The 21963-nt window shown below is 36.6% G+C and overlaps 2 protein-coding genes across 2 annotated transcripts; one reads left to right on the top strand and one right to left on the bottom strand.

Annotated features, from left to right (window-relative positions):
- Positions 1–4187: 4187 nt before the first annotated feature.
- Positions 4188–4514, bottom strand: LOC127079521 (uncharacterized mitochondrial protein AtMg00820-like). Its single transcript, XM_051019905.1, has one exon. The coding sequence runs from the start codon at positions 4512–4514 to the stop codon at positions 4188–4190; it is 327 nt and encodes a 108-aa protein (XP_050875862.1).
- Positions 4515–11927: 7413 nt separating this feature from the next.
- On the top strand, positions 11928–15536 carry LOC127081234 (uncharacterized). Its single transcript, XM_051021512.1, has 3 exons — positions 11928–12741; positions 14860–14936; positions 15178–15536. Exons 1-2 carry the CDS (start codon positions 12158–12160, stop codon positions 14921–14923), a joined length of 648 nt encoding a protein of 215 aa, XP_050877469.1. The 5' UTR covers positions 11928–12157; the 3' UTR covers positions 14924–14936; positions 15178–15536.
- Positions 15537–21963: the final 6427 nt, after the last annotated feature.

Genomic DNA, 21963 nt, shown 5'->3' with positions numbered 1-21963 from the left:
AAAGTAAAATAAAAAGGAAAATAACACAAATAAGAAGGACAAAAACAATACCTTGCCGAACAAAGAAAATGTAAATCAAATGAAATATGAGATGATAGATTTTATCAACAAAATATAAAGGAGAAAATGAAGAATATAGAACAAAAGAACTACACTCATTTATATTAAAAGAGAAGGGGGAAAACATGTGTTGTCCAAAGTATACAGTCTAGCTAATGAAATGATATAGTGATTGATATTCGATCATAAGGCGTTAAATATTATTATTAGACAAATTTGACAAGTGTCATTAATTGCATATTTTGAATATCAAAGAGAATCTTGCAAAACTTAGGGGGGAAATCTTCTAAAGAAATGAAAATGAAATGTTTATGCTTAGGAAAAGATAAAATAACAAAGGCTCGAGAAGTGAAACACAATGTTTCAACTAAAGAATTATATAAATGGACTCGCACAACTAAAAGCTTTGCTAATATCTATCATATAATATACATAATCTAAACATTAGCTCAACTCACAAAACGAGAGGCTCCCAAACCTAATAACCGACTTTGTAACTCACAATCTAGATATACTAAATTAAAAGACACGTGTGCATACATGTTTACTCGGTCAAAGATGAAACATACATGATTGTGATAATGGCAACATGATGGGATGTTGGTCGAGGTGGAGAACATAATATGACCCTTTGATGACAAGTAATATATCGTTTTAGGACTCTCTATATAAGGAATTGAAACGGATGAACAAAATTCCTGCTTACTATTTTTACCATAAACACTAAACGCCATAAACCCTAATCATAATGTTTCATTACAAAAGTTTACAACGGTATGTATCTAACAAAAAAAATTATAATGATATTAATTTTAAAATAAAATGCTACCTCCTTTAATTTTTTTATAAGCTCCATTTTTAGAATATGGTAAGGAAAAAAAATCTTTTAAAAATCAATTATTTTTTACGCACAATTTTAAAGACTAATTCGTCAAGTAAGAGAGCACCACAATAGATGATAAAACTCCTCCTAAAAATATTTAAGTGTTTATACTTAGAACTTTGCTTGTTTGAACATAAAACATCTAATTAGGATGAAAAATATTTCTTACCATCTCAATGACGTCCAACACTAAAATGTAGAGATCTGATATTGAATCCAAAATTCTTCAATATTTAAAATGTATGTGTTAGATTATTTGACAAAGAAAAACTTATAAACGTTTCTATTTACTCTTTAATTTGTATTTATTTTAAATACTATTATTATATATTACCAACTTTTCATCCCGTAAGAAACTAAGTAATAGGATTAGTTATCTATATATTATAAACATTTTTTTCTAAAAAAAGTGTTTAGAATTAGACATGTATTAAAAGATGAATTAGTGCAACTAATTTTGTAAACATGTTTATGTTGTTCAAATTAGCCCAACTCTAGTCGCAATAGCCATGTGAGTTCAAAGTGAATTATCAACAGGAAATTAGTTTTTTCAAACACACCCCTTGATCCCTCCTCTGGTCAACATGGGTGCCTTTTATCATTAGAATTTAAGTGCGTAAACAAGTTGTTAATATTGGAATTTAGATTATTAGTATTACTTAGTAAATTATTATTATCAAATTGTAGGGTCAAGTTTATATTATTATGCCTAAGAAAAAGTATACCATGCTTTCTAGGGTAACATATTCTACAGAAGCAAGCTAGCACAGTTTCTTCATTAACTCAAAGTTTGAATGGTAGACCAAGTGGATCGTTGACACAAATCTAAGGATGGTATTTTTAATATATAATTATATATATAATATATATATATATATATTATATATATATATATATATATATATATATATATTATATATATATATATAATATATATTATATATATATATATATGTATATATATATATATATATAAGTTTATTTTTTGAATGGCTTTTCATTTATTATTATATAAATATTTGTTTATTGTTTTTACAAATGTCTGTTGAAGAGGTTGTTTAGAGAGTGAGTATAAATATATTTGTTAATTAAGTCAATGAAAGATGTTACGTACATGGTACATACAAAAAATACTACTACTATTAATATTAAACTACTACGTACATTTTGGCCTTCCGAGTTAAAAGTCATCCACACGGCTTTGAAATGTTTCTTTGTTGAATGAAAAACACATTATTAGATTTTGAACAAACTAAAGGATTAGAGACTGAGGTTAGTTTAATTATATTATTAATTTAAGAAAAGGGAGGAAGTGATTAAAGTAATACACCAACCATGTTAATCATCATAATTTGTGATCAAAGATCGACCAAGTCGTTAGTATGCTAACAGCATAATTATGTGGACGCTAACACAGCAGCCACATAGAATAACTCATCCAGGCATGATGGTTATTTGAGAGGCTCTTTCGTGTATATATTTATTGCTCTCGAATAAATTGAGCATATATTTTAAGGTTTCATTTTTTTGTCAACCATGTCACACTGTGTTAGCAAGTTAGCAAATAAGAAGACAAATATGTGGTCAATCGGGGGGAAATGAATCTTAACTAAAATATGATTTATTTTCTATTGGAACAAAATTACACTTTTTTATATTAAACTTTTAAATAAAACAGTTGGAACAAAGGGTTTTTAAGAAAATAGAAGAAGAAGAGATAAAAAAGAGAAATTATAAATTAAATTATAGAAATTTGTATTGAGTCAAGTTGTTGTATTTTTATGATTTATATTATATAATGTTTTTATACAAACAACTAAAACTGAGGTCCAAAACTATTAAATGTAAAATATAAAATTAGGAGTTACATTTCGACGTAACAACTATATATTATATTCGACTCTATTGTATATAGTTGACTCCTACTCCTCGGCTAGCTACTTCAATACAGTCGAATGCTAGCATTAGACATAACATTGAATTACAACTTTTAACACACCCCTTAATTCATGTTATCGAAACTTCTTATCCCGATGCCTCTCTTCAACTTGTCGAACCTGACTTTCTTTAAGGGTTTTATGAGTATGTCAGTTAGTTATCATTTTATTTTGCAATGCTTAAGTTTGAGCTTTCCTTTGTTAACTTGATCCCCTGGAAAACGATACCTCATTTATATGTGTTTACTTCGACCGTGACACACTGGATGATTCGTCAGGTCGATAGAGGACTTGTTATCGCCAAACAACTTCAATTTCCTAGGTTCCATTATCTTGAGCTTTTCGAGCAACATCTCTATCCATGTTGCTTGACATATTGCATATGATGTAGCCACGTACTCAATTATACATGATGACAAAGTCACGATGTTTTTCTTCCTTGAACTTCATGAGATTGAAGCGCCTTCGATCATGAATATATAGCCTGCGGTACTCTTCTTTTTGTCGTGATCTCAACTGAAGTCCGAATTAGTGTATCCATATACTTCTGCATCCGTGTTGGTCTTCTTTTTCCTTAGCATCAACACACCATGACCAATCGTGCCTTTGATGTATCTCAACATCCTATTAACTGCAGTGAGATGACATTCTTGGGATTTCTCCATGAATCTACTCAATAATCTGACACTTTGACAAATGTTTGGCATGGTATTGCAAAGATACCTCAAGGATCCAATGATTTGTTTGTACAATGTCACACTTAAAATTTTATCATATATCTCCTTCTTCAACTTTGCTCCAGTCTCTAATGGTGTAACAACTGCATTATAGTTGCTCATCGTGAACCTCTTCAAAATATCTTAAGCACGCTTCTTTTGGTGCAGGAACACTCCTTCACATGTTTCTTTGAACTGCATCTCTAAGAAATATTGCAAGTTCCCTAGGCCGGACATTTCAAACTCTTGCATCATCTTCGACTTGACTCTTCTTATCTCAGATTCATCTGGACATGTAATTAATAAATCATCTACATACATGCATATGATGATTCGACTGAACCTGTCTGCATCATTAACATGCATTCCATGTTCAGAGACACACTTTGTGAAACCCTCTTCGATCAAGAAGCTATCTATTATCTTATTCTAAGCTCTTGGGGCTTGCTTCAAATCATAAAGAGACTTTCTCAATCTAAACACCTTTGAGTCATGCCCTTTGATTTCGAATCCTAGTGGCTGATTGACATAGACTTCTTCTTCCAGAGGTCCATTCTGAAATGCTGATTTTACATCTAACTCATGTATCTTTCACCCTCTGTATGCTGTTGTCGACACAATAATTTTTATTGTCTCCGGTCTTGCAACAGGTACATACACTTCGTCGAAATCAAGACCTGGTGTTTGCAAAAAACCCGTTGCCACTAGTATTGCCTTATGCTTGGCAATTTCACAGTTTGGCCTTCGTTTCAGCTTGTAAAGCCACTTCACATCAATTGACTTCTTGATTAACTTTTCGACAAGCTCACATGTCTTGTTCTTCTCGATTGCCTTGAGTTCTTCTTTCATGGCTGCTAACCAATTCAAATTATTCATGGTTTGATCCAAATTGATTGGTTCTGCTTCAACAATTATCATTGCTTCTTCTATTTAGTCACCATCTGCATCGACTGATTGATCGAGAAATCTCTCATATTCATCTAGCCTTGTCGACTTAGTTCTTGCTCTAGTCGATCTTCTAACATTCCACTTAGGTGGTTTTTCATTTCAATTTGTCGGGACTCCAGTTTATTGGTCTTTTTCAAACACAATTGTGATTGTATCTGCCTTTTGTTGAACGAACCCTTGAGTCCAATCCCACCATTTGCTTTCATCTACTAGAACATCTTGACTGATCACAAGTTTATCATCATTTGGTGAATAAAACTTGTATGCATCAATCTAATGATAACCTATGAGCACTATAACCTGACTTCGGTCATCTAGCTTCTTCCTTAATTGTTCAGGTACATGCCTGAAACACATTGATCCAAACACTCTAAGATGATTAACATTCGGCTTTACACATGTCCAAGCCTCATAAGGAGTCTTCTCAACTATCTTCTTGGTTGGACATCTGTTTATAATGTATATTATTTTCGAAGTTGCTTTACCCTCAAAACCTTTTTGGCATATCTTTAGCTTTCAACATGCTCCTAGTCATGTTTAGTATACTTCGATTCTTCCTCTCAATTATGCCATTATGTTAAGGTATATAAGGTGCAATGACCGCATGCTCTATACTTCCCTCATTGCAAAATCTAGCAAATTCCTGAGAAGTGTATTCACCACCACCATCAGTTCTCAGTTTCTTCAAGTTGCATCCACTTTTCTTCTCGACATGCAATTTGAGCTTCTTGAACTGTGTGAGTACCTCAATCTTTATTTCAATGAGGTAAATCCACATATATATAATGAATTGATCTATGAAGGTTAGAAAATATTAGTTACCTTCATTCGACCTTACTTCAAATGGTCCACACACATCAGAGTGAACTAACTCTAGCCTTTTCTCCAACCTTATTGGCAATTCATGCTTGAATGTTTTCCTAGTATGCTTTACTTTGAAACATTCCTCACACACCTGACTTGGTTCTTTCACATGAGGTAAACCATACACCATATTCTTCTGGTTGAGCATACCTAAACTTCTGAAGTTTAGATGTCCATACATGAGATGCCATAGCCAAATCTTATCTTCTTTTGCAGTTGAAGCAAGACATTTATGATCAACTGGTTGATCTCTACTTTGAAGGTCCTGATTTCTACCAATGGTGACTTTATAATCAACCTTTAATCACTATTATACACCTTTATATGCTTATTTTTTTTATCTTAATGTTATACCCTTTTGCAAGTAATTAACATACGCTTATTAATTTACTTGTCATCTAAAGTACACACAACACATCAGCGATGCTGGCTTTTCAACCATCTTTTATGAAAACAAAGATGTCTCCCTTTCCACCTGATGTGATGTGCGTGCCATCTGCAAACTTTATCACTCTCTCAACTTATTCATCTAGCTTGGTGAACCACTCTTTATTACTAGTCATGTGGTTACGGCATCCTGAATCCAAGTACTACATGTTGGTTTATCCAGTGTTAGACTGACTGTTGACCATGTAGCAGTAGCACATCCTCATAATCACTATCTTCAGCAGGTGCATATTGCACTTCATCTATATCTTTCGCCCGTGCTTCCCCCTTCCTTCGACAGTCTCGAGCATAATGGCCAAATCCATGTCAGTTGTAACATTGCTGATCAGTCACCACTTATGCTATGTATTTTGTCACTTATTCGCCGAGAAGCCAGATTCAAGCAGGTAATCAAGCAGGGTCGAATGTAAAAACCAAGGAGAAACGAACAAAATCAGAAAGAAGATTTCACGATCTAGTATGCCTGCTACTGCCACCCATAGCATCTGCTACAGGCCGTAGCAAGAAGCCCTGATGACACAGAAGAAACCAAGCAAAACAGTGGCATGTTACGGGTTGTAGCAGGCATGCGTGAAAAAAAATCCCAATTTAGACTTTTTTGTATCATTCCTGAGTGAGGGGCAGTTTGGTCAATTGTAAGACAGATTGGATAGACTTTTGTGGATCTGTTTGAAGAAAGAAAAGACTTTTCTATAAGAGGGCAAATTGGCAGACAAGAAAGGGGACCTTTGCATAGAACAAGAACTGGGACGATTTAGAATTGGAGAAATAAAGGTTTTGGGAGAAACGCGATCTTTCATGAGCAGAAGCAATTGAAGATCAAAGTTCATCTGAATACTTGTAATGTCATCATTTTATATTTTGATTTGCTTGAATATTATGAGTAGTTAAACCCCCCAATGCTAAAGGGTGTCCCTGATTTGAATCTGTAATGACTTTGAGTTTACTTTTGCAATGACAATATTGCTTTTCAGAATTACTGTAATCTTTCTATGTGTTTAATGCTTTCTCTTTCGGAATATTTGAGATTGTTGTATGGTTATCAATTAGGTTGGACCGCCATTGATAATGATTTCATAAGATTATTCTGCAGTAGATATCACCTAGGATTATGGATATCCTGTATGAACCAGATTATTCTCGATATATCAAGACTTAATTTCACCGGTAATTTTCTATGGACATAGAGATTAGGGAGGAATGATTAAAGGTTTTCTCACCAAGGCCTTGGGAGAAAATACCCTTGAGAAATGGTAGTAATTAAATTGATATTTGTTGATGCAATTGTGACTCAGAGTTGTTACAGGAACAAATTACACACCTTCCCTGACATGTTCCTTTACCTTGAAAACCCTTTTTTACATCATTATTTATTTTAGTTGCAATTATTTTTCTAAATTTTAATCATAAACCCCAACACAAGTTTTTGTTTGATTCAACAACAATTCTAACTCAATATTTGCGAGTAGTCCTTGAGATCGACATTTGCGAAACTTTCCCCATTATGACTATACAGGCAAAATAGTACACTTGCTATTTTTTCGATCAAGTTTTTGGCGTCGTTGCCGGGGGTGGCAAAATATAGAGTTTAAATTTAGTTCAATTGAAATTGTGTTGCTCTGCAATTAAATTTTTTATTTCTACCATTTAATTTATTTTGACTTTTATCGACTAATCTGCCTCTGATATTTTATGCGAGGTAAGACCTCAATTGAATTTCCTTTTAATGCAGAAATCGAAAGAACTTTGCGTGCAAGACTCCGACAAACTAGATTAGCAAAGTTGGAATCGGACAAAGAACACCCAATTGTTTATTTAGAGCCATATTCAGAGTCGGAAAAAGAGCCAAAAAGAGAGGCCGAAACGATGGGTGAAAATCCACCACCACCGGAAAGACTGTTAGGTGACTATGGGACGACAAATGCACTGGGCGGTAGACTAACTATTGTAAACCAACCTGTGAATGTGTCAAACTTTCAGCTACATTCCAGCATTATTAATCAATTTGAGAGGAAACCTTTTTCGGGAAAGATCAACGAAGATGCCAATAAGCATTTACAAAGGTTTCTAACTATGAGCACCACTCTCAAAATAGAGGGGCACACAGAAGAGGCAAAAAAGCTACGAATGTTCCCGTTCACCCTATCCGAAGATGCAAAAGAATGGTTCTACTCATTACCTGTTGGGAGTATTACCCCCTGGGAACAAATGGAAACCGCTTTTCTGAATGAGTATTTTCCAGCTTCAGTTTTCCTCAGGAAAAGATACGACATCATGAACTTCAAACAAAAAGAAGGTGAATCGCTTGGTGATTCATACAAATGATTCAAGAGGATACTTGTTGCTTGTCCTACCCACAACTTGGATCAGACAGAGCAAATGCATATGTTTGTTATTCGTCTCCGACTGAAAATAAAACAATTGATTGATATAGCAGTCAGTGGCTCATTAAACTTTTCAACAGCCACGAGTATTAAAAAGATCATTGAAGCAATAACTGCAAATGAGCACTTGGAGTTATATGATAGGTGTTCAAGCAAATCTGAAGGAACTATTAATTTGAAGCTTGAAACCAATAAAATAAGAATCGAAGACACAATTACTGCAGAAGTGGAAAAGAAACTAAAGGCTATGAATATTGGTACCCAACATGTAGCTCAAATTCAGCCAATCCAGAATGTAAACTGTGGAATTTATGCAGGACCTCATTTGACTGTATATTATATTGCAACTGTGCAACAAATTGAAGAGATAAAATTTCCGAAGCAGAACAATCCTTACTTTAACACTTATAATCCAAGGTGGAAGAATCATCCAAATTTTTCCTGGAAAGATCAACAAGGGAATCTTCCAAAGCAGGGTCTCATTCAATATAAGAACTAACCATAACAGTACCAACATCAACAATCGTACCCACAAAAACATCAACAATATCAACAACAAGCACCCAAAAAGGCTGAATGGGAACTTGCCATTAAAGAGATGGCTACTCAAAATTCCCAATTCCAAGAGGAAACTAGTAATAATCATAGTAACATGATCGCTTTCATCAAAAATCTTGAAGTTAAGATGGGTCAGATAGCACAACAAATAGCAAGTTATCGAACACCAAGTTCCTTACCAAGTGAAACAATACAAAATCCAAGAAATCATGAGAATGTTAATGTTGTCACGACGAGAAGTAAGAAGGCTGCTAAAGCTGAAAAAGCTATACCACCCGGAAAGCCAACTGAAGAGAAAAATAAAAAGGAGACTAAACCTGTGATTAAGTTACCATATCCTCTGATAGAAACAAAGAAGGAACCTGGAGAAACATACTTTGAGAAATCCATCACAATGTTCAAGAAGATAGAAAGTCATATGCCTTTTTTTTGAAGCACTCAAGCGAATGCCCATGGACACAAAATTCATGGAAGGGGTAATCGCCGAAAAGAGACCAACAAGAGAGGGATCGGTAGCCTTGAAGGAGAAATATAGTGCAATATCACTAGGTAAGAGAATTGTAAACAAACAGAATGATCCTAGAGCAGTCACAGTCTCATGCACTATAAAGGAGAGAACTTTCAAAAAGATACTAATTAATTCTTGAGCTAGTGTGAGTCTGATGCCATTATCAATCTACCACGGGCTGGATATTAAAAACGTCAGTGATACAAAGATAAATCTTAAGTTTGCATATCACATGATAAAGAATGCATACGGGATAGAAGAAGACGTGTTGGTGATAATCGGGGAATTGAGTTTTCCTGTTGATTTTTTGATCATAGACATACTTGAAGATGAAAAGACACCTATCATTTTTGGTCGACCATTCAAGCAGACAAGTCGATGCAATCTCAATATGGACTAAGGCACGTTAACTTTAAAAGCTTATGATGATGAAGTAACCTTGAATGTTATTGAAAACAAGAAGCTAGAGGTAGAAAAGAACATCACTATCAAGTAGGCATGATCGGGATAGATGTGAAAAGGCAAAGTAACATACCAATATCAGAAAAAGACACAATAAGCCCTTCTCAACTACCACCACCTCCATTAGAAACTCTGAATGAAAAAATTCCTGGTTCCGGTCCAAAAGCAAAAAGAAATAAGGAGAGGCCTTATCCTCAAGGACGAGGAATTGTCCTGGTAAAAAATGTTTATCTACATAGATAATGTGGTAAACCTTCGAGCCATACGACGTTAAACGAAGCGCTTTGTGGGATGCAATCCACACTTTTACTTACTGATGAATTTTTGTTTTTGTTATTTATTTTGTTTTGTAGTCAAGTGATATACAATCCCTCAATACGGGGAGGCAAAAGGAGATACATGAAATTAAGGAAGAATCGATACAGAGAAAGGTACCCAGAATAGAAAAACCAAGCAGCGAAAAAAAGCGAGTTATGGAGGAAGTACCAGAGGCCTACTATAGGAAATTTATTTGTGTTTTAAATTTGATAAATGTACTCATTAACCAAAGGTTAGTGCAAGATAATGTAAACATGGAGTGTACAATACAAATTTTGGGCTTATTCATGGCTTCTTCCATCTTCTCTGCACAACTAAGAAGGACCCACTTCTATTTGGTTTTTTTTTCCAATTACTCCGTATAACTAAACACACAAACGATTCCCATTAATTCAAGATCAACCTAGGGATAAAGTATAGAGTCAGGCGGTTGCACCAAATATGTGCGTCCACGTTTTATCATGGCGTCCCAGCTGCCAGGTACAAGATAACGCCATTTAGAAACTAGATTATTATTTCTAAAGATGAGGTGTTCCCTAATCTCTTCAGTGGTAGGATCTCATCCATGCGCCGCTCTGAAGGTTATAGTGAAGTAAAAAGATCTTAACTCATTTTGGGAAGCAAATGCCATTTCCATTTCTTTGTGAACTCACACGAAGAAAGGTAAGCGAGCAATCTCCTTTATATAAGCTACAATGCGATAGTCTCCCTCCTCATTTCCATCACGAGGGCTAGGAGGGTCACTCCCACTCTCGACGAAACCTCCCACAGTCCTATAACTATCACTTAGAACTACTAGATCCAGGATATGGTCATTGACTTTCATAACTTCATTAGAAGGAATGTTAGGGTTCTCGTAAATGGTTGATATGGGAAAATAACCCCACCAGTTCTATTTACATTTACAGGCGCACCTCCTAGGTTATTAATGAAAGACAATAAAAAGGACAAAAGGGTATGGTAAAAATGGTACCTGAAAAAGAAGATGAAACATAAATGAATAGTTGAAGAAGTGAAACATTGATAATGTAAAGACCCTAACAACTGGAAAAAACCTGGAAACAAGGATCACCAAAATGGGAAAACAGAGGAGGGGAAAACACACAAATGAGAAAGGAAAAATGTGAAGGAAACAAAAGTTTTGAATAAAGCCTTATATAAGAAAAAGGAAGGAACATTAGAATCATAGAACGTAAGGAAATGGACGATTAATAATCGACGATTCATATGACACCTCGAAAATGCAAGCATACTAAAAAACACTCGAATGTTCTAAACAGATGTGTCATACCCTAGCCTATTCACCTATACCCACGCGTAAGATGTTAAGCGAAACGTCCCAATGATTAGATATGTATTTAATGAAGTTGTCGTCAAGTCCTTTCCACCCATCAACACAAGGTCACAAACAAGGTGTACCCGACCCGACTTTTAGAAGACTTCTCATGCATCACGACATAACAAGTCTTGAGGACAATTATTTTGGACCGCTTCTAAGCCCAACGTTCAGAATGACCCAATTCAATCTATCTCATAAATATCATTAATGATGCAGAAACATGTTCAATTATTCTAACTCATTACTCACTCCATTATTCAAAGAACTAACTCGAGTATTTGAATAATAACCTTGTATTTCACCCCACACCACCGCACCAGAGCAATGTGCATCATAACATGGAGCGGAAAAACAATTTTGATTCTAGCACGAAACAAAAATTATTTAAAATTTTACAAAATAGTTAAATCTAAAAAAAAAATCAATATTTAGCTTAGATGTCAACATCTAGTAGTATGTGTATGTGATAGTAGTTGAATGGGGTATGTATGTCCAACGTTGTGCAATCAACATTCCTGATTGGTAAAAGTACAGTGTGTTTGAATTTCAAAAACACACTATTACTCTTCTCAACCACGTGACGTCGCATCACCGACCCGCCTTTTTTCCCCTTTCCCAGTATCTACCACCATTCACACTTTTCAACTCCTCCGCCTCCACACTCTCTCTCTCTCTCTATCTTCTTTCTGTCCACACTCCACTACTTTCCTTCTCCGTCCACCGTCCACTCATAATGATCTGCTCAAACCGGTCCGACAAAACCGGTTCAAACTGGCTCGACCGTCTTCGATCCATTAAAGGCATCCCAACCGGCGACGACATTGACCTCGACTCCTTCCTCCTCAGACTAACCACCCATTCTCCTCAACCCCGCCCCATTAAACCGCCGCGACGCCGTCCAACCGTTACCCACGACCCACCGTTAACCGCTATCCTCACTCAGCTCTTCAATCCTGGCGCCACCCACTCTATAACATCTAAGAAATGTCCTAGGAAACAAACGAACCCTAAAATCTTCATCGCATCTTCCTCCACCACCATCAACAATGCTCCCACCACCACCGGAGGCGATGCAGTGGTTGAAGTAGAAGATCGATGCGTGGAAGAGAACGACGGTGCGGAAGATTTGAAGGGTTTCACGAGAAGCGAGGTTACGGTTATAGACACTAGTTGCCCAGGGTGGAAGGTTGATAAATTGGTTTTCAGAAAGAATAGCGTTTGGAAAGTCAGAGAAAGGAAATCGAAGACCAAGCTTTTCGCGAAGAAGAAGAGTAAAACTACTCATGATCTTGATATCCATGGAACTGGGAACTCCAAGTAAGAGCGTTATCGTGTTTTATACTAAATCCTTGCCATGATTTTTTATTCTTCTGCTTGTAAACTTGAGTAGTTATCCATATATAACTAAAGTTTCATTTTTGAACTTTGTTTTTCATACGTTCATATACCATATATGCTACTGTGTTGACTTCATTTTTGGTGTTTCTGTATTGGCTTTTGCTGTTATGGAATGTCATGCGTTGTTTTCATGGTTATTGCATGCTAAGAAATTGGTGTTGCATTTATATTTTATGTTGTTCTCCCTAGACGGCATCCTTTCCTATTCGAGATTTGTGTTGGTGGGAGCTTATAGTGATTAATCTCAGTGTTCCTTTAAATGTTTATTTTTGATGGTTTCACAATCTCAGATCAACTTTGACTTGATAGCATTTTGGTGAACATTAGATTTGAAACTGTTAACGCAATGCCGGAAAATCTTTATTTCCTTTCCGGTTATTATTATCAATTTCATGAGATTGGATTCACAACCCTTTCTATGGTAACTTTCTTCTTTTAGACTTGTTGGTGCAACCTATATTGCTCATAAAGTTAACTTAACTGTTGCTGGAGAATGACAATTCTTTTTCATAATTTCATTACAGATTCATATCTGATTCCTTTCCGTTGTTCATATCTGTACGTATTAAATATTTGATTTATAGCACTTTCTGCGCCCAAATGTAGGTTTTGTAAGTTATTCAACTCTAAATCCAATAAAAGAAATGTCACAATTTTAGGTGATACATTAAAGCTTGTGTACTGACATAGATCAATTGATGATATTTATTACATCTAATGGGTTGCCAACCATGCCTCGTGGTTTGTTATTATGTTTCAATAGCTTTCTTTATATATATTGAGGCTTGCGGTGTTGAATTAAATGTTTATAAAGATTGTGTTACCAATTAGGCCAGAGTGATTCTTGTAGAGTAGCCATGCTAAGCTTTTTATACCAACTTGCACCCTCTTTCTGCTACACTATTACTCAGTAGCACAAGAAAATACAAGAAAAAATACACCTAACTCTAAATGGACTAATGGTGGAGGTTAATGTGTTGTGATGCTTTTAGTCTCTAATTTCCTTTTACTAAGACAGTCCTAATTCTCTTTTTTCGGGTTGACATAGCCACTCCGGGATATGTTACTATCACTTGTCTATTGTCCTCTTTCTCGTATTTAAGATAAAGTATTGTGTTATAGTGTTTTAACTATATACTACTGCCAGAAGTAAAGCACAACAAGAAGGAAAGGAAGAATGTGATAAAAGACTCTGTCATAGTAGTATGCACAAGCTTCGTGATGATTGATTTTACTTCGAAGTTCTAAAAGACTCTGTCATAGTATTATGCACAAGCTTCTTCTCACTGTATTTTGAAGATAAAACCCTCTGTGAACCCCAGTTTTCTTTTTCCCTATACTTTGAGATGTTCATAATAATGCAAGTATTTCAAAACTCTCACGTGAGATGTACCTCAAATCTTTCTCTATTAGCCATTGTATATCCAACTAGCCCCTCTTACAATTATCTAAATGGCTCGTATTATCCACACACAACCATTATGAGTCAATTGATCATCAATCATCATCCATGATTTTATCCTTATTTGTTCTTTATTGATAAAGTTCCAAGAAATATTATTCTCTTTATACATATGTGAATCCGTTATTGGTGGTCAGCTTGTTTTAATATTACCAAAACTTGGGAAATTTTCGTTCTATTTCATTATATTTTTTTAATGTAAATTTGTAAGCAAACTAGTTTTCTGCCAACTGGTGTTGATTTGTGATATGTGGTGTTAGGGAATTGCTTTCGCAATTCCTATTATAGTATTATTACCTGCATTTCTTTGATATTTAATTTTGATTCTTTCCTATTATACAGATGACATATTATGGTAAGTGCCGAACCATGGTGTTTTTCATGTTGTGAAGCAAATATGCAATGCTCTCACCTTTGAAATAGCTAATATGTTGCAATAAACCAATTGATAAAATTCTTTAATTTTATGGTTGTTGCATGAAACTGTATCCATATTTCTTGGATGTGGCATGCCTGTAGAACACATGATTATGCAGTACAAACATTTTTTATATTTCATGCGCTGCCTTGTTCAGGAATAATGTAGTCAACATGGGAGGAGCGAAGCCTGTAAAGAAACTGAAGGTGATCAATGCATAATCCCCAAAAAGAGGCAAGTGCATTTACTTCGAGCTTCTTGAGCAATTGACTCCATTTGACGCATTAATCATGCTGTATATGTAGGAAATATTTGATGAGTAAGGAGCGGAATGAGATTCATTTAACTAGACTACACTACAATGTAGTCTAAATGGATTGATCTTCTTCCTTTCATTTCTCCTCTTCAAATGCTATTCTGTTTTTTTTCTCTTATTGACTAGAAATATAACACCTTGCTGCTACCCTTTTTCCAGGGTTTACAAATCAAGAAAGGAAAACACATCTCCCATTTAAACAAATAAATAAAAACAGCTGCTTATTAAAAGAGCATAGGAACAAGAACATAGTCTAACAAAACCCAAGAGAACCAGACAATAATCCAAGTCTTTACAGGTCATTTTACATGAGATATATAATTGGTTGCAGCAAGCAATGGTGCAGGCTTCACATTGGTACTATTTGACGGTGGCACTACTGGACCTAGATTGAAAACTAATCAAACAACGAACTAATTTCTGTCGAATGTTATAAACATGCAATTGCAGTGTTAAAAAACTTAGCTTTGTAAACGTCTCTTCCATTTTTCATAACTTGAAACATTCTTTACCCAATATATTTGCTGCTGTTCTCATTCTCACGTCATGTTCAGATAATTCCTGTTGAAAGTCAGTTCAGGTTCAGCTTATCTTACCTATTGAGATTCGGTTCAGCTTACCTATTAAAAATGGGTTAGTGGCAAGAGGATTACTAGATTTCCTAAGGCTAACTCAGTCATCTGGCTAAGGGCTATTACAACTTGATAAACTCTGCACAACTAACCAAAAATAGGGGTGAGAGTAGGTTGGGCTGAGTTAGCTTTGGCAAGCTTAAGTTTGGTTTAATAAAAAAGTCAAGGCCAAAGTATGACTTATAGTTCATCATAAATTTATTTTTACGTCAGAGTGTGACCTTTTTGAAGGACGGGTTGATTTGATAGTTTATTTAAAAGTCTATTTTATTTGAATATAAATAAATAAATAATTCAATTAATATTTAAATAGAGTAACAAATTATCAATGAGACAAAGTTTGTTTGCATGGATAGATTAATTAGTAGCATTAGTTTTGTGTGAGAACTTATGACATTGACGACGATGTTCATAAAGTATTTTCATAAATTCTTCGAGATAATTAATATTTATTTTTGTATTTAACTTGATCTTGTTAGAAGTGCAACTAGTCATTTAGTTCAGGACAATCACCTTAGACTTAAAAAGTGGACAATATATTCGATAAGGGGTAAGAAAGAAGTTATTATTAATCCTTGATATGCCAATGATGTGGCATGCTTTGAAGAGTGTTTGTAACTATTTCTATTAAATGGGGAATAGTGAGAGAGTATAATGTTTCTTGGAATTCAGTTGAATTTGTCATAATGGAGAGTTCACTCTCTCTCCATGGGCTCAGTCTTGTCGTAGTAGGAAGCCTATATTTTCTCTTGAATCTTTTATTTTCCCCTCAATAATATGAGTTCTTCTCTTAGAGTGTTGTCTCACCCTTTAAGTATGTTCTTTGATTTTTTGGTTCTTAACAAACTGGCCAGACCTATCGAATTTCGTTGACAAGCATTGGAGAATGACATGACAGAAGTTCGTTCCACCTTAACGGACAAATAAAAGGCGGTGAAGGAGAACCATAAAAATTTCATCGTGATGCTTAAAAAATTCTTGGGCATTGTCATTATGAGTCGAAGACGGAGTGTGTGTGAGGAGAGCTTGTCGAAGAAGGAACCAAAGGAAGTATGGTAAATTGATCCAAGATAATAAAAGGAGTAACCCACATGATAATGGTTTTACCATTTGTCATATCAAAGATTATTGGACCGAACAAGTTAGAGTCATATCAGAACTTATTGGACCATTTCATACAACGTACCATAGTCCTGATAAACAACTTAGAGTCATGATGGTAGAAGAAGGGGACAATGAGGTGATGGATGAGAAATTATTGGTTGTGGAAATGGAGGAAAGATAGGTTGAGGAGGAGGCAGTGTCATCCTAAGATATGGGAGTTGGGAATATTAGAGACCACAATGGCAGCAGACATATAGTTGCACGATTTCACTGCTACTTAACAGAAGAAATTAGAAGAATTGATGAGAAAGTTTAAAGGGTTTTTTAAGGAAGTGACAAGCTTATCATCTGAAAGGGAGCGTTCACATGCCATTACCTTGATAGATGGACATGGCCCATTCAATGTGAGACCATATCGATACCCACATCAACAAAAAATTATATCGAAAGTGTTGTACCCCAAAATTTGTCCTCCACTTTTTGATATTTCCATCCAACCATTTGACTTGAGGATCAGTTGCATACATTAACAATTCCTTCATATGCATCATTCATCCATTAGTGGATCACCATAAATTCAAAACTCTTGGCTTGTGAAGCTAGGGTTGGCATATGAAACAACTTCAAAAGCATGGCTTGGCTATTCATCAGAGCATAGTGTAGCGGTAAATTCATGATCATCAAGCTATGGATAAGCTTAACGTTAATAAAACCAGAGTCGCCATCGCACTTTTATTATTTCCAAAGGAAAAGGGAAAAAGTACGAACAAAACCCAAAGATAAGAAGTTTTCAAATCAAAACTAATAAAATGCCAGAGATTACAAGTAAGGGGATTGGTTACACCGAGGGAAGGTGTTAGCATCCAAAGTGTTCTAGGTACTCCTTGGGAGCCCTTTTTATGTGTGTATGTGTTTTTGGTATAAAAGATGCTTGAGAAAAATAGAATGTGGGATGAGAAAAGAACTCATTGATTCTATTTTTGTGTTTGACAAGACCTTCGAACTTGTGCCTATGTACCAACATAAAAATGAGGGATCAAAACATCGTAGTTCATGGTAATTTCAAAGTTGATGAGGTGCTTTTTAACAAAAATTTAAATGAAAAGGGCACAAAGGGCCAAAAATTTTGAACGAAGTTGTTAGTTCTTTTTGTCTTTTAAAATTTTAAGTCAGTATGATTAAGTTTATTTACAAGTTTGATTTAAGAAAAAGTTTGAAAATTCATTAATATAAGGCCAAAGTTTCTATTTAAAATAAGATCTCAGTTTGAAATCACAAGCAAAGAATTTTTTTGAAAAGGGGGAGAGTTTTGAAATTTAATAAGTGGGAGAAGATGAAGAGGCTATCATAAGAACAAAAATTAAAAGTTAAGAGTTGAAAAGATCTAACCAATGAGATGCAATCCAATAGACAATAATGTCACATAGAAAACCCATTTTCCCTTTGGACTTTGAATCAAGCAATAATCAATAAGCAATTAGCAATATCCAGACATCATGAAGATCAAGACACCAAATAAAGATAGCCACATCCAAGCAAGCAATCCCAAAATCTAGCAGTCTTCTTTGTCTTCTCATGTATCAGATGAAATATTCCTTGATCAACTTAGAGCAAAGCATCAGACACAAGGTCAAAATAACAAATAAGCACAAAAACAAAGTAGCAGATGAATTCAAACAAATCCCAAGACTTGCACCAGATGAAGGCTTAGTTCACAATAACTTGGTCTCAAAATGTTGGCACTGGCCAAGTCCTTTTTGCATAGGGAATGTTGCCTAATCTTAAGTCCAATAATTCAGATCAAGATCAACAGTCCACCAAACATTTTTTAAGGTTTTTGTTGTTATTAGGTATTTTAAGGTCCTGAGACCACAAACAAACAAGACCAAAATGCACAAATAACGTATACAATCACAAGATATGGCCCAAATGAGCAAAGTGAAAATGACATAAACATAAATAAGTTAAATGAAATGTAAACGGCAATGAATGATAAATGACTGAAAATTAAAATCATCTAGATTTCAAAAGTCTAAACCTAATAAGATACTGATCGACTGACTCAGCGGCATCAATATTGTGTATTCAGCATTTGATTTCATCGTGCAGATCGGAGATATATGATTTAGCATGATACCCCCAACCATGTGTGTGCTTGTGTGAGTGCATACGTAAAGCAAATAAAGCTTGAAGCCCAATCACTGAATGAAAAATAACCATCACATAGCCAAAAGTGCACAATAAGTGCCATAGTCATACATCAAGTCAGATAAAATTCAAATACAATCCTCCAGAATCGGGAAAGAAATACAAGCAAGTAGATTCCGTCAACAAGCCTGACGGTAATCCACACAAATGAAAGAACTAGCTGGATGAGGGTCCCACAGATGGCCCTATCTCATCTTCCATCCTCGCGAACTCTGCGGCGAACCTGAGCTCGGTATTCTCCTGCTGTAATCTCCCCACCTCTTTCTGGTGAATCTTCATCTGCCTGAAGTAGTGATCTCGCTCTGCAATGTAATGATCCCTCTCGGCGATGATCCTTGCTTTCTCTGCTTCCCACTCTGCAGCGAGGATTCTGGTTCTATCATCCCTCTGATCCTTCACCAAGATTTGCCTCCTCTTCTCATCTTCAATAACCTTTGAAGCTCTAGCCAATCTTTCTTTGGTGATGTCATGCTCCCTGTTGGATGATGCTAATGCCTGGCTAATCTTCCCATAGTAGGTTGTATCCATCTCAAAGCGCTTTGCTTCCAAGGCATGTCGCTTGTCTTGATCTTCCATCTTCACTTTGATCTCCTGATTAGCTGCCTGAAACCGAGCAACACTTCTCTCTAATTCAGCTTTCTCTGCAAGTAACTGATCTCTGGCCCTCTTCATTTCGAGGAATTCTTCCATACTGACAGAAGAACTTGGACCCTCAATCATAGGACACCCAAGATCACCTCCAGGAAATGGTAGAAATGTAACTTCAATCCTTTTCCGCAACCAATCCTCGAATAATGGAAAATACCGACAATTGACTTTGCCATAAGGAACCTTACCCTTTCTCTGGATATCTCGCCACTCATCCAATACTTGCCTCAGCTTAGCCTGGTTACCATCAATCGGGAAGTAAAAGGACTCCTGAATCTCCCGCCCGAGAGGAGGACCCTCTACAGCAAACCCCATCTGTCTCCTGAGAAGCGTCGGGTTGTAATTGATGCAACCCTGAACTCCCACTAAAGGCACATTGGGTAGACTCCCGCAACTATATATAAAATCCCGACCAGCCAAACCATTATGAGTCCATGCAATGTCATCAACCCGCAAACCCATCAACCTGAATGACCACTTGACAGTGGGATCAATATGAGCAAAGGCACCTCGGGTAGGCAAATACCCCATAAACCACCTGAAGAGCAACTGAGAACAACACCGGATCAGACCCCCACGCCGCTTCTCGTTTCTGTTATGAACCGAGTAGTAAACATCTCCGATCAGAGTAGGAATAAGGTTTCTCTGCATGAACAACCTAATAGCATTATGGTCCACAAAATTCTTCTGATTAGGAAATAGCATAATCCCATAAATGCTCACAGCAATCAATGCGCAAACCGTATTCCAGTTACCCATAGCAGCATGTTCCTTGGTATTAGCCTCCAAGAAACTCAAATGAAATCCCAGGTAACTTTCCTTTCTCCTTCAAACCCTCCTTGACCATTTCCGGACTCAAATAAAGAGCACGGGAAATCCCAAGGACATCGGGCTCTGCCCTAGTGACATGGAAAGGAATCTGATCACGAGTCTGCATACCCAGAATGCCAGCATAGTCCTCCATCAGAGGTCCCAACAAATAATCTGGAAACACAAAACATCTCAGCCCCGGGTCATAGAACTGGAGAAGAGTATGAATGGCGCTCCTGTCGCTGTCAGTGAGTCTGAAAACCATCTTCAGGATACCACCGTATGCCTCTCTGAACATCCCCACATGGTCGGGTGTGATCAATGCTATCATATCCTTCAGCACACCAATCTCAGGATCGAAGAAACTGTAAGCAATGTTGTCTTTCCGGCCGGTCCTCATATCTGAACAGGAAGTCTCTCAACCAGGATCTTGATCAAAAATGTCCCTGCATATGGATAAACATGTGTTAGATACAATTAATGCAAGATGTAATGATGCTGATGAATGCATGCAATGCGTTGCCATCCTCCAAGCCATCTGATCATCTGCACTGAAACCGGTCTCTGAACTGATCATAATCATCTGAGGAGTGTGTAACCACAAATCGGACCCACGGGTTCCGAAATAAACGGAAGACAGACACATCATCATCATCACCATCAAACCATCTCTGAGCAGATAACCACAACCATCTGAATCGGCCCAGGGAATCCCGAAATAAACGGATCCCCACTGATAAATATCTCGGCCCGGGGAATCCTGAAATAAACGGATCCCCACTGATAAATACCACGGACAGCACTCCGGCGTCTCAGAAATAAACGGCCATAAATCCGCCTTATAAATATGACTCTGATCCACGGAACAAAAAGTCACCATCTGAGTCACCAACAGAACATGCATCTGAAAGAACCACCCTCCCCTCACAGGTAAATTCTAATCAGGTCACCCTAAGGCGGATAATAGTCTCGACAATCGGGCAGAGATACTCAATGGGTTTGCCCTTTCGGGTGTGCCATTGTAGCTCCCTTAAGATCGTCTAAACCAAAGATCCGGGAAATGATCGGTCACCAGAGTCAATAGTTCAGATGAAGTAACTCAACCAAAGTGGAGTACCCCACAGAGGAAAGCACTATCAAATGAACCTCGTCCGACTTGTGGTACATCACGCCGCCAGGCACATATTGACCTAACATGAAGGAGGCGACATGAGACCACACTAATCCTAGGTGTATACTCGGGCCTGGGTTTTAGCCCCACTCAGAACACCCACCCCAAACAGAGGAACCACCTGCACAGAGGACGGCAACATGATAGAATGATGCATGCACATATTTAATGCAAATATATACAGTGGTTAGAATAATAAATGCAATAAATAATACAACACAAGCAACCTAAACTAATCCTAGAACGCTAGGAGAGACTCGCTTAGGGACGATGGACCAGCACAGGTCTACATCCTCACTTCCCCAGCAGAGTCGCCAGCTGTCGCATCCGCGAAAAAACAACCGGCGAGACTCAAATAAAAACACAAACACA

The sequence above is a fragment of the Lathyrus oleraceus genome, chromosome 5 (assembly GCF_024323335.1).
Source record: "Lathyrus oleraceus cultivar Zhongwan6 chromosome 5, CAAS_Psat_ZW6_1.0, whole genome shotgun sequence".
NCBI lineage: Eukaryota > Viridiplantae > Streptophyta > Magnoliopsida > Fabales > Fabaceae > Lathyrus > Lathyrus oleraceus.
This window is presented reverse-complemented; position numbering and strand designations above follow the sequence as displayed.

What these genes read in the sequence shown, in the direction of transcription:
- LOC127081234 (XM_051021512.1), top strand. Translation starts at nt 12,158, where the DNA reads ATGATCTGCTCAAACCGGTCCGACAAAACCGGTTCAAACTGGCTCGAC. An exon ending in CATGGAACTGGGAACTCCAA is followed by an intron (nt 12,742 to 14,859) that starts GTAAGAGCGTTA and finishes TGCCTTGTTCAG; the next exon opens with GAATAATGTAGTCAACATGG.
- LOC127079521 (XM_051019905.1), bottom strand. Translation starts at nt 4,514, where the DNA reads ATGATAATTGTTGAAGCAGAACCAATCAATTTGGATCAAACCATGAAT.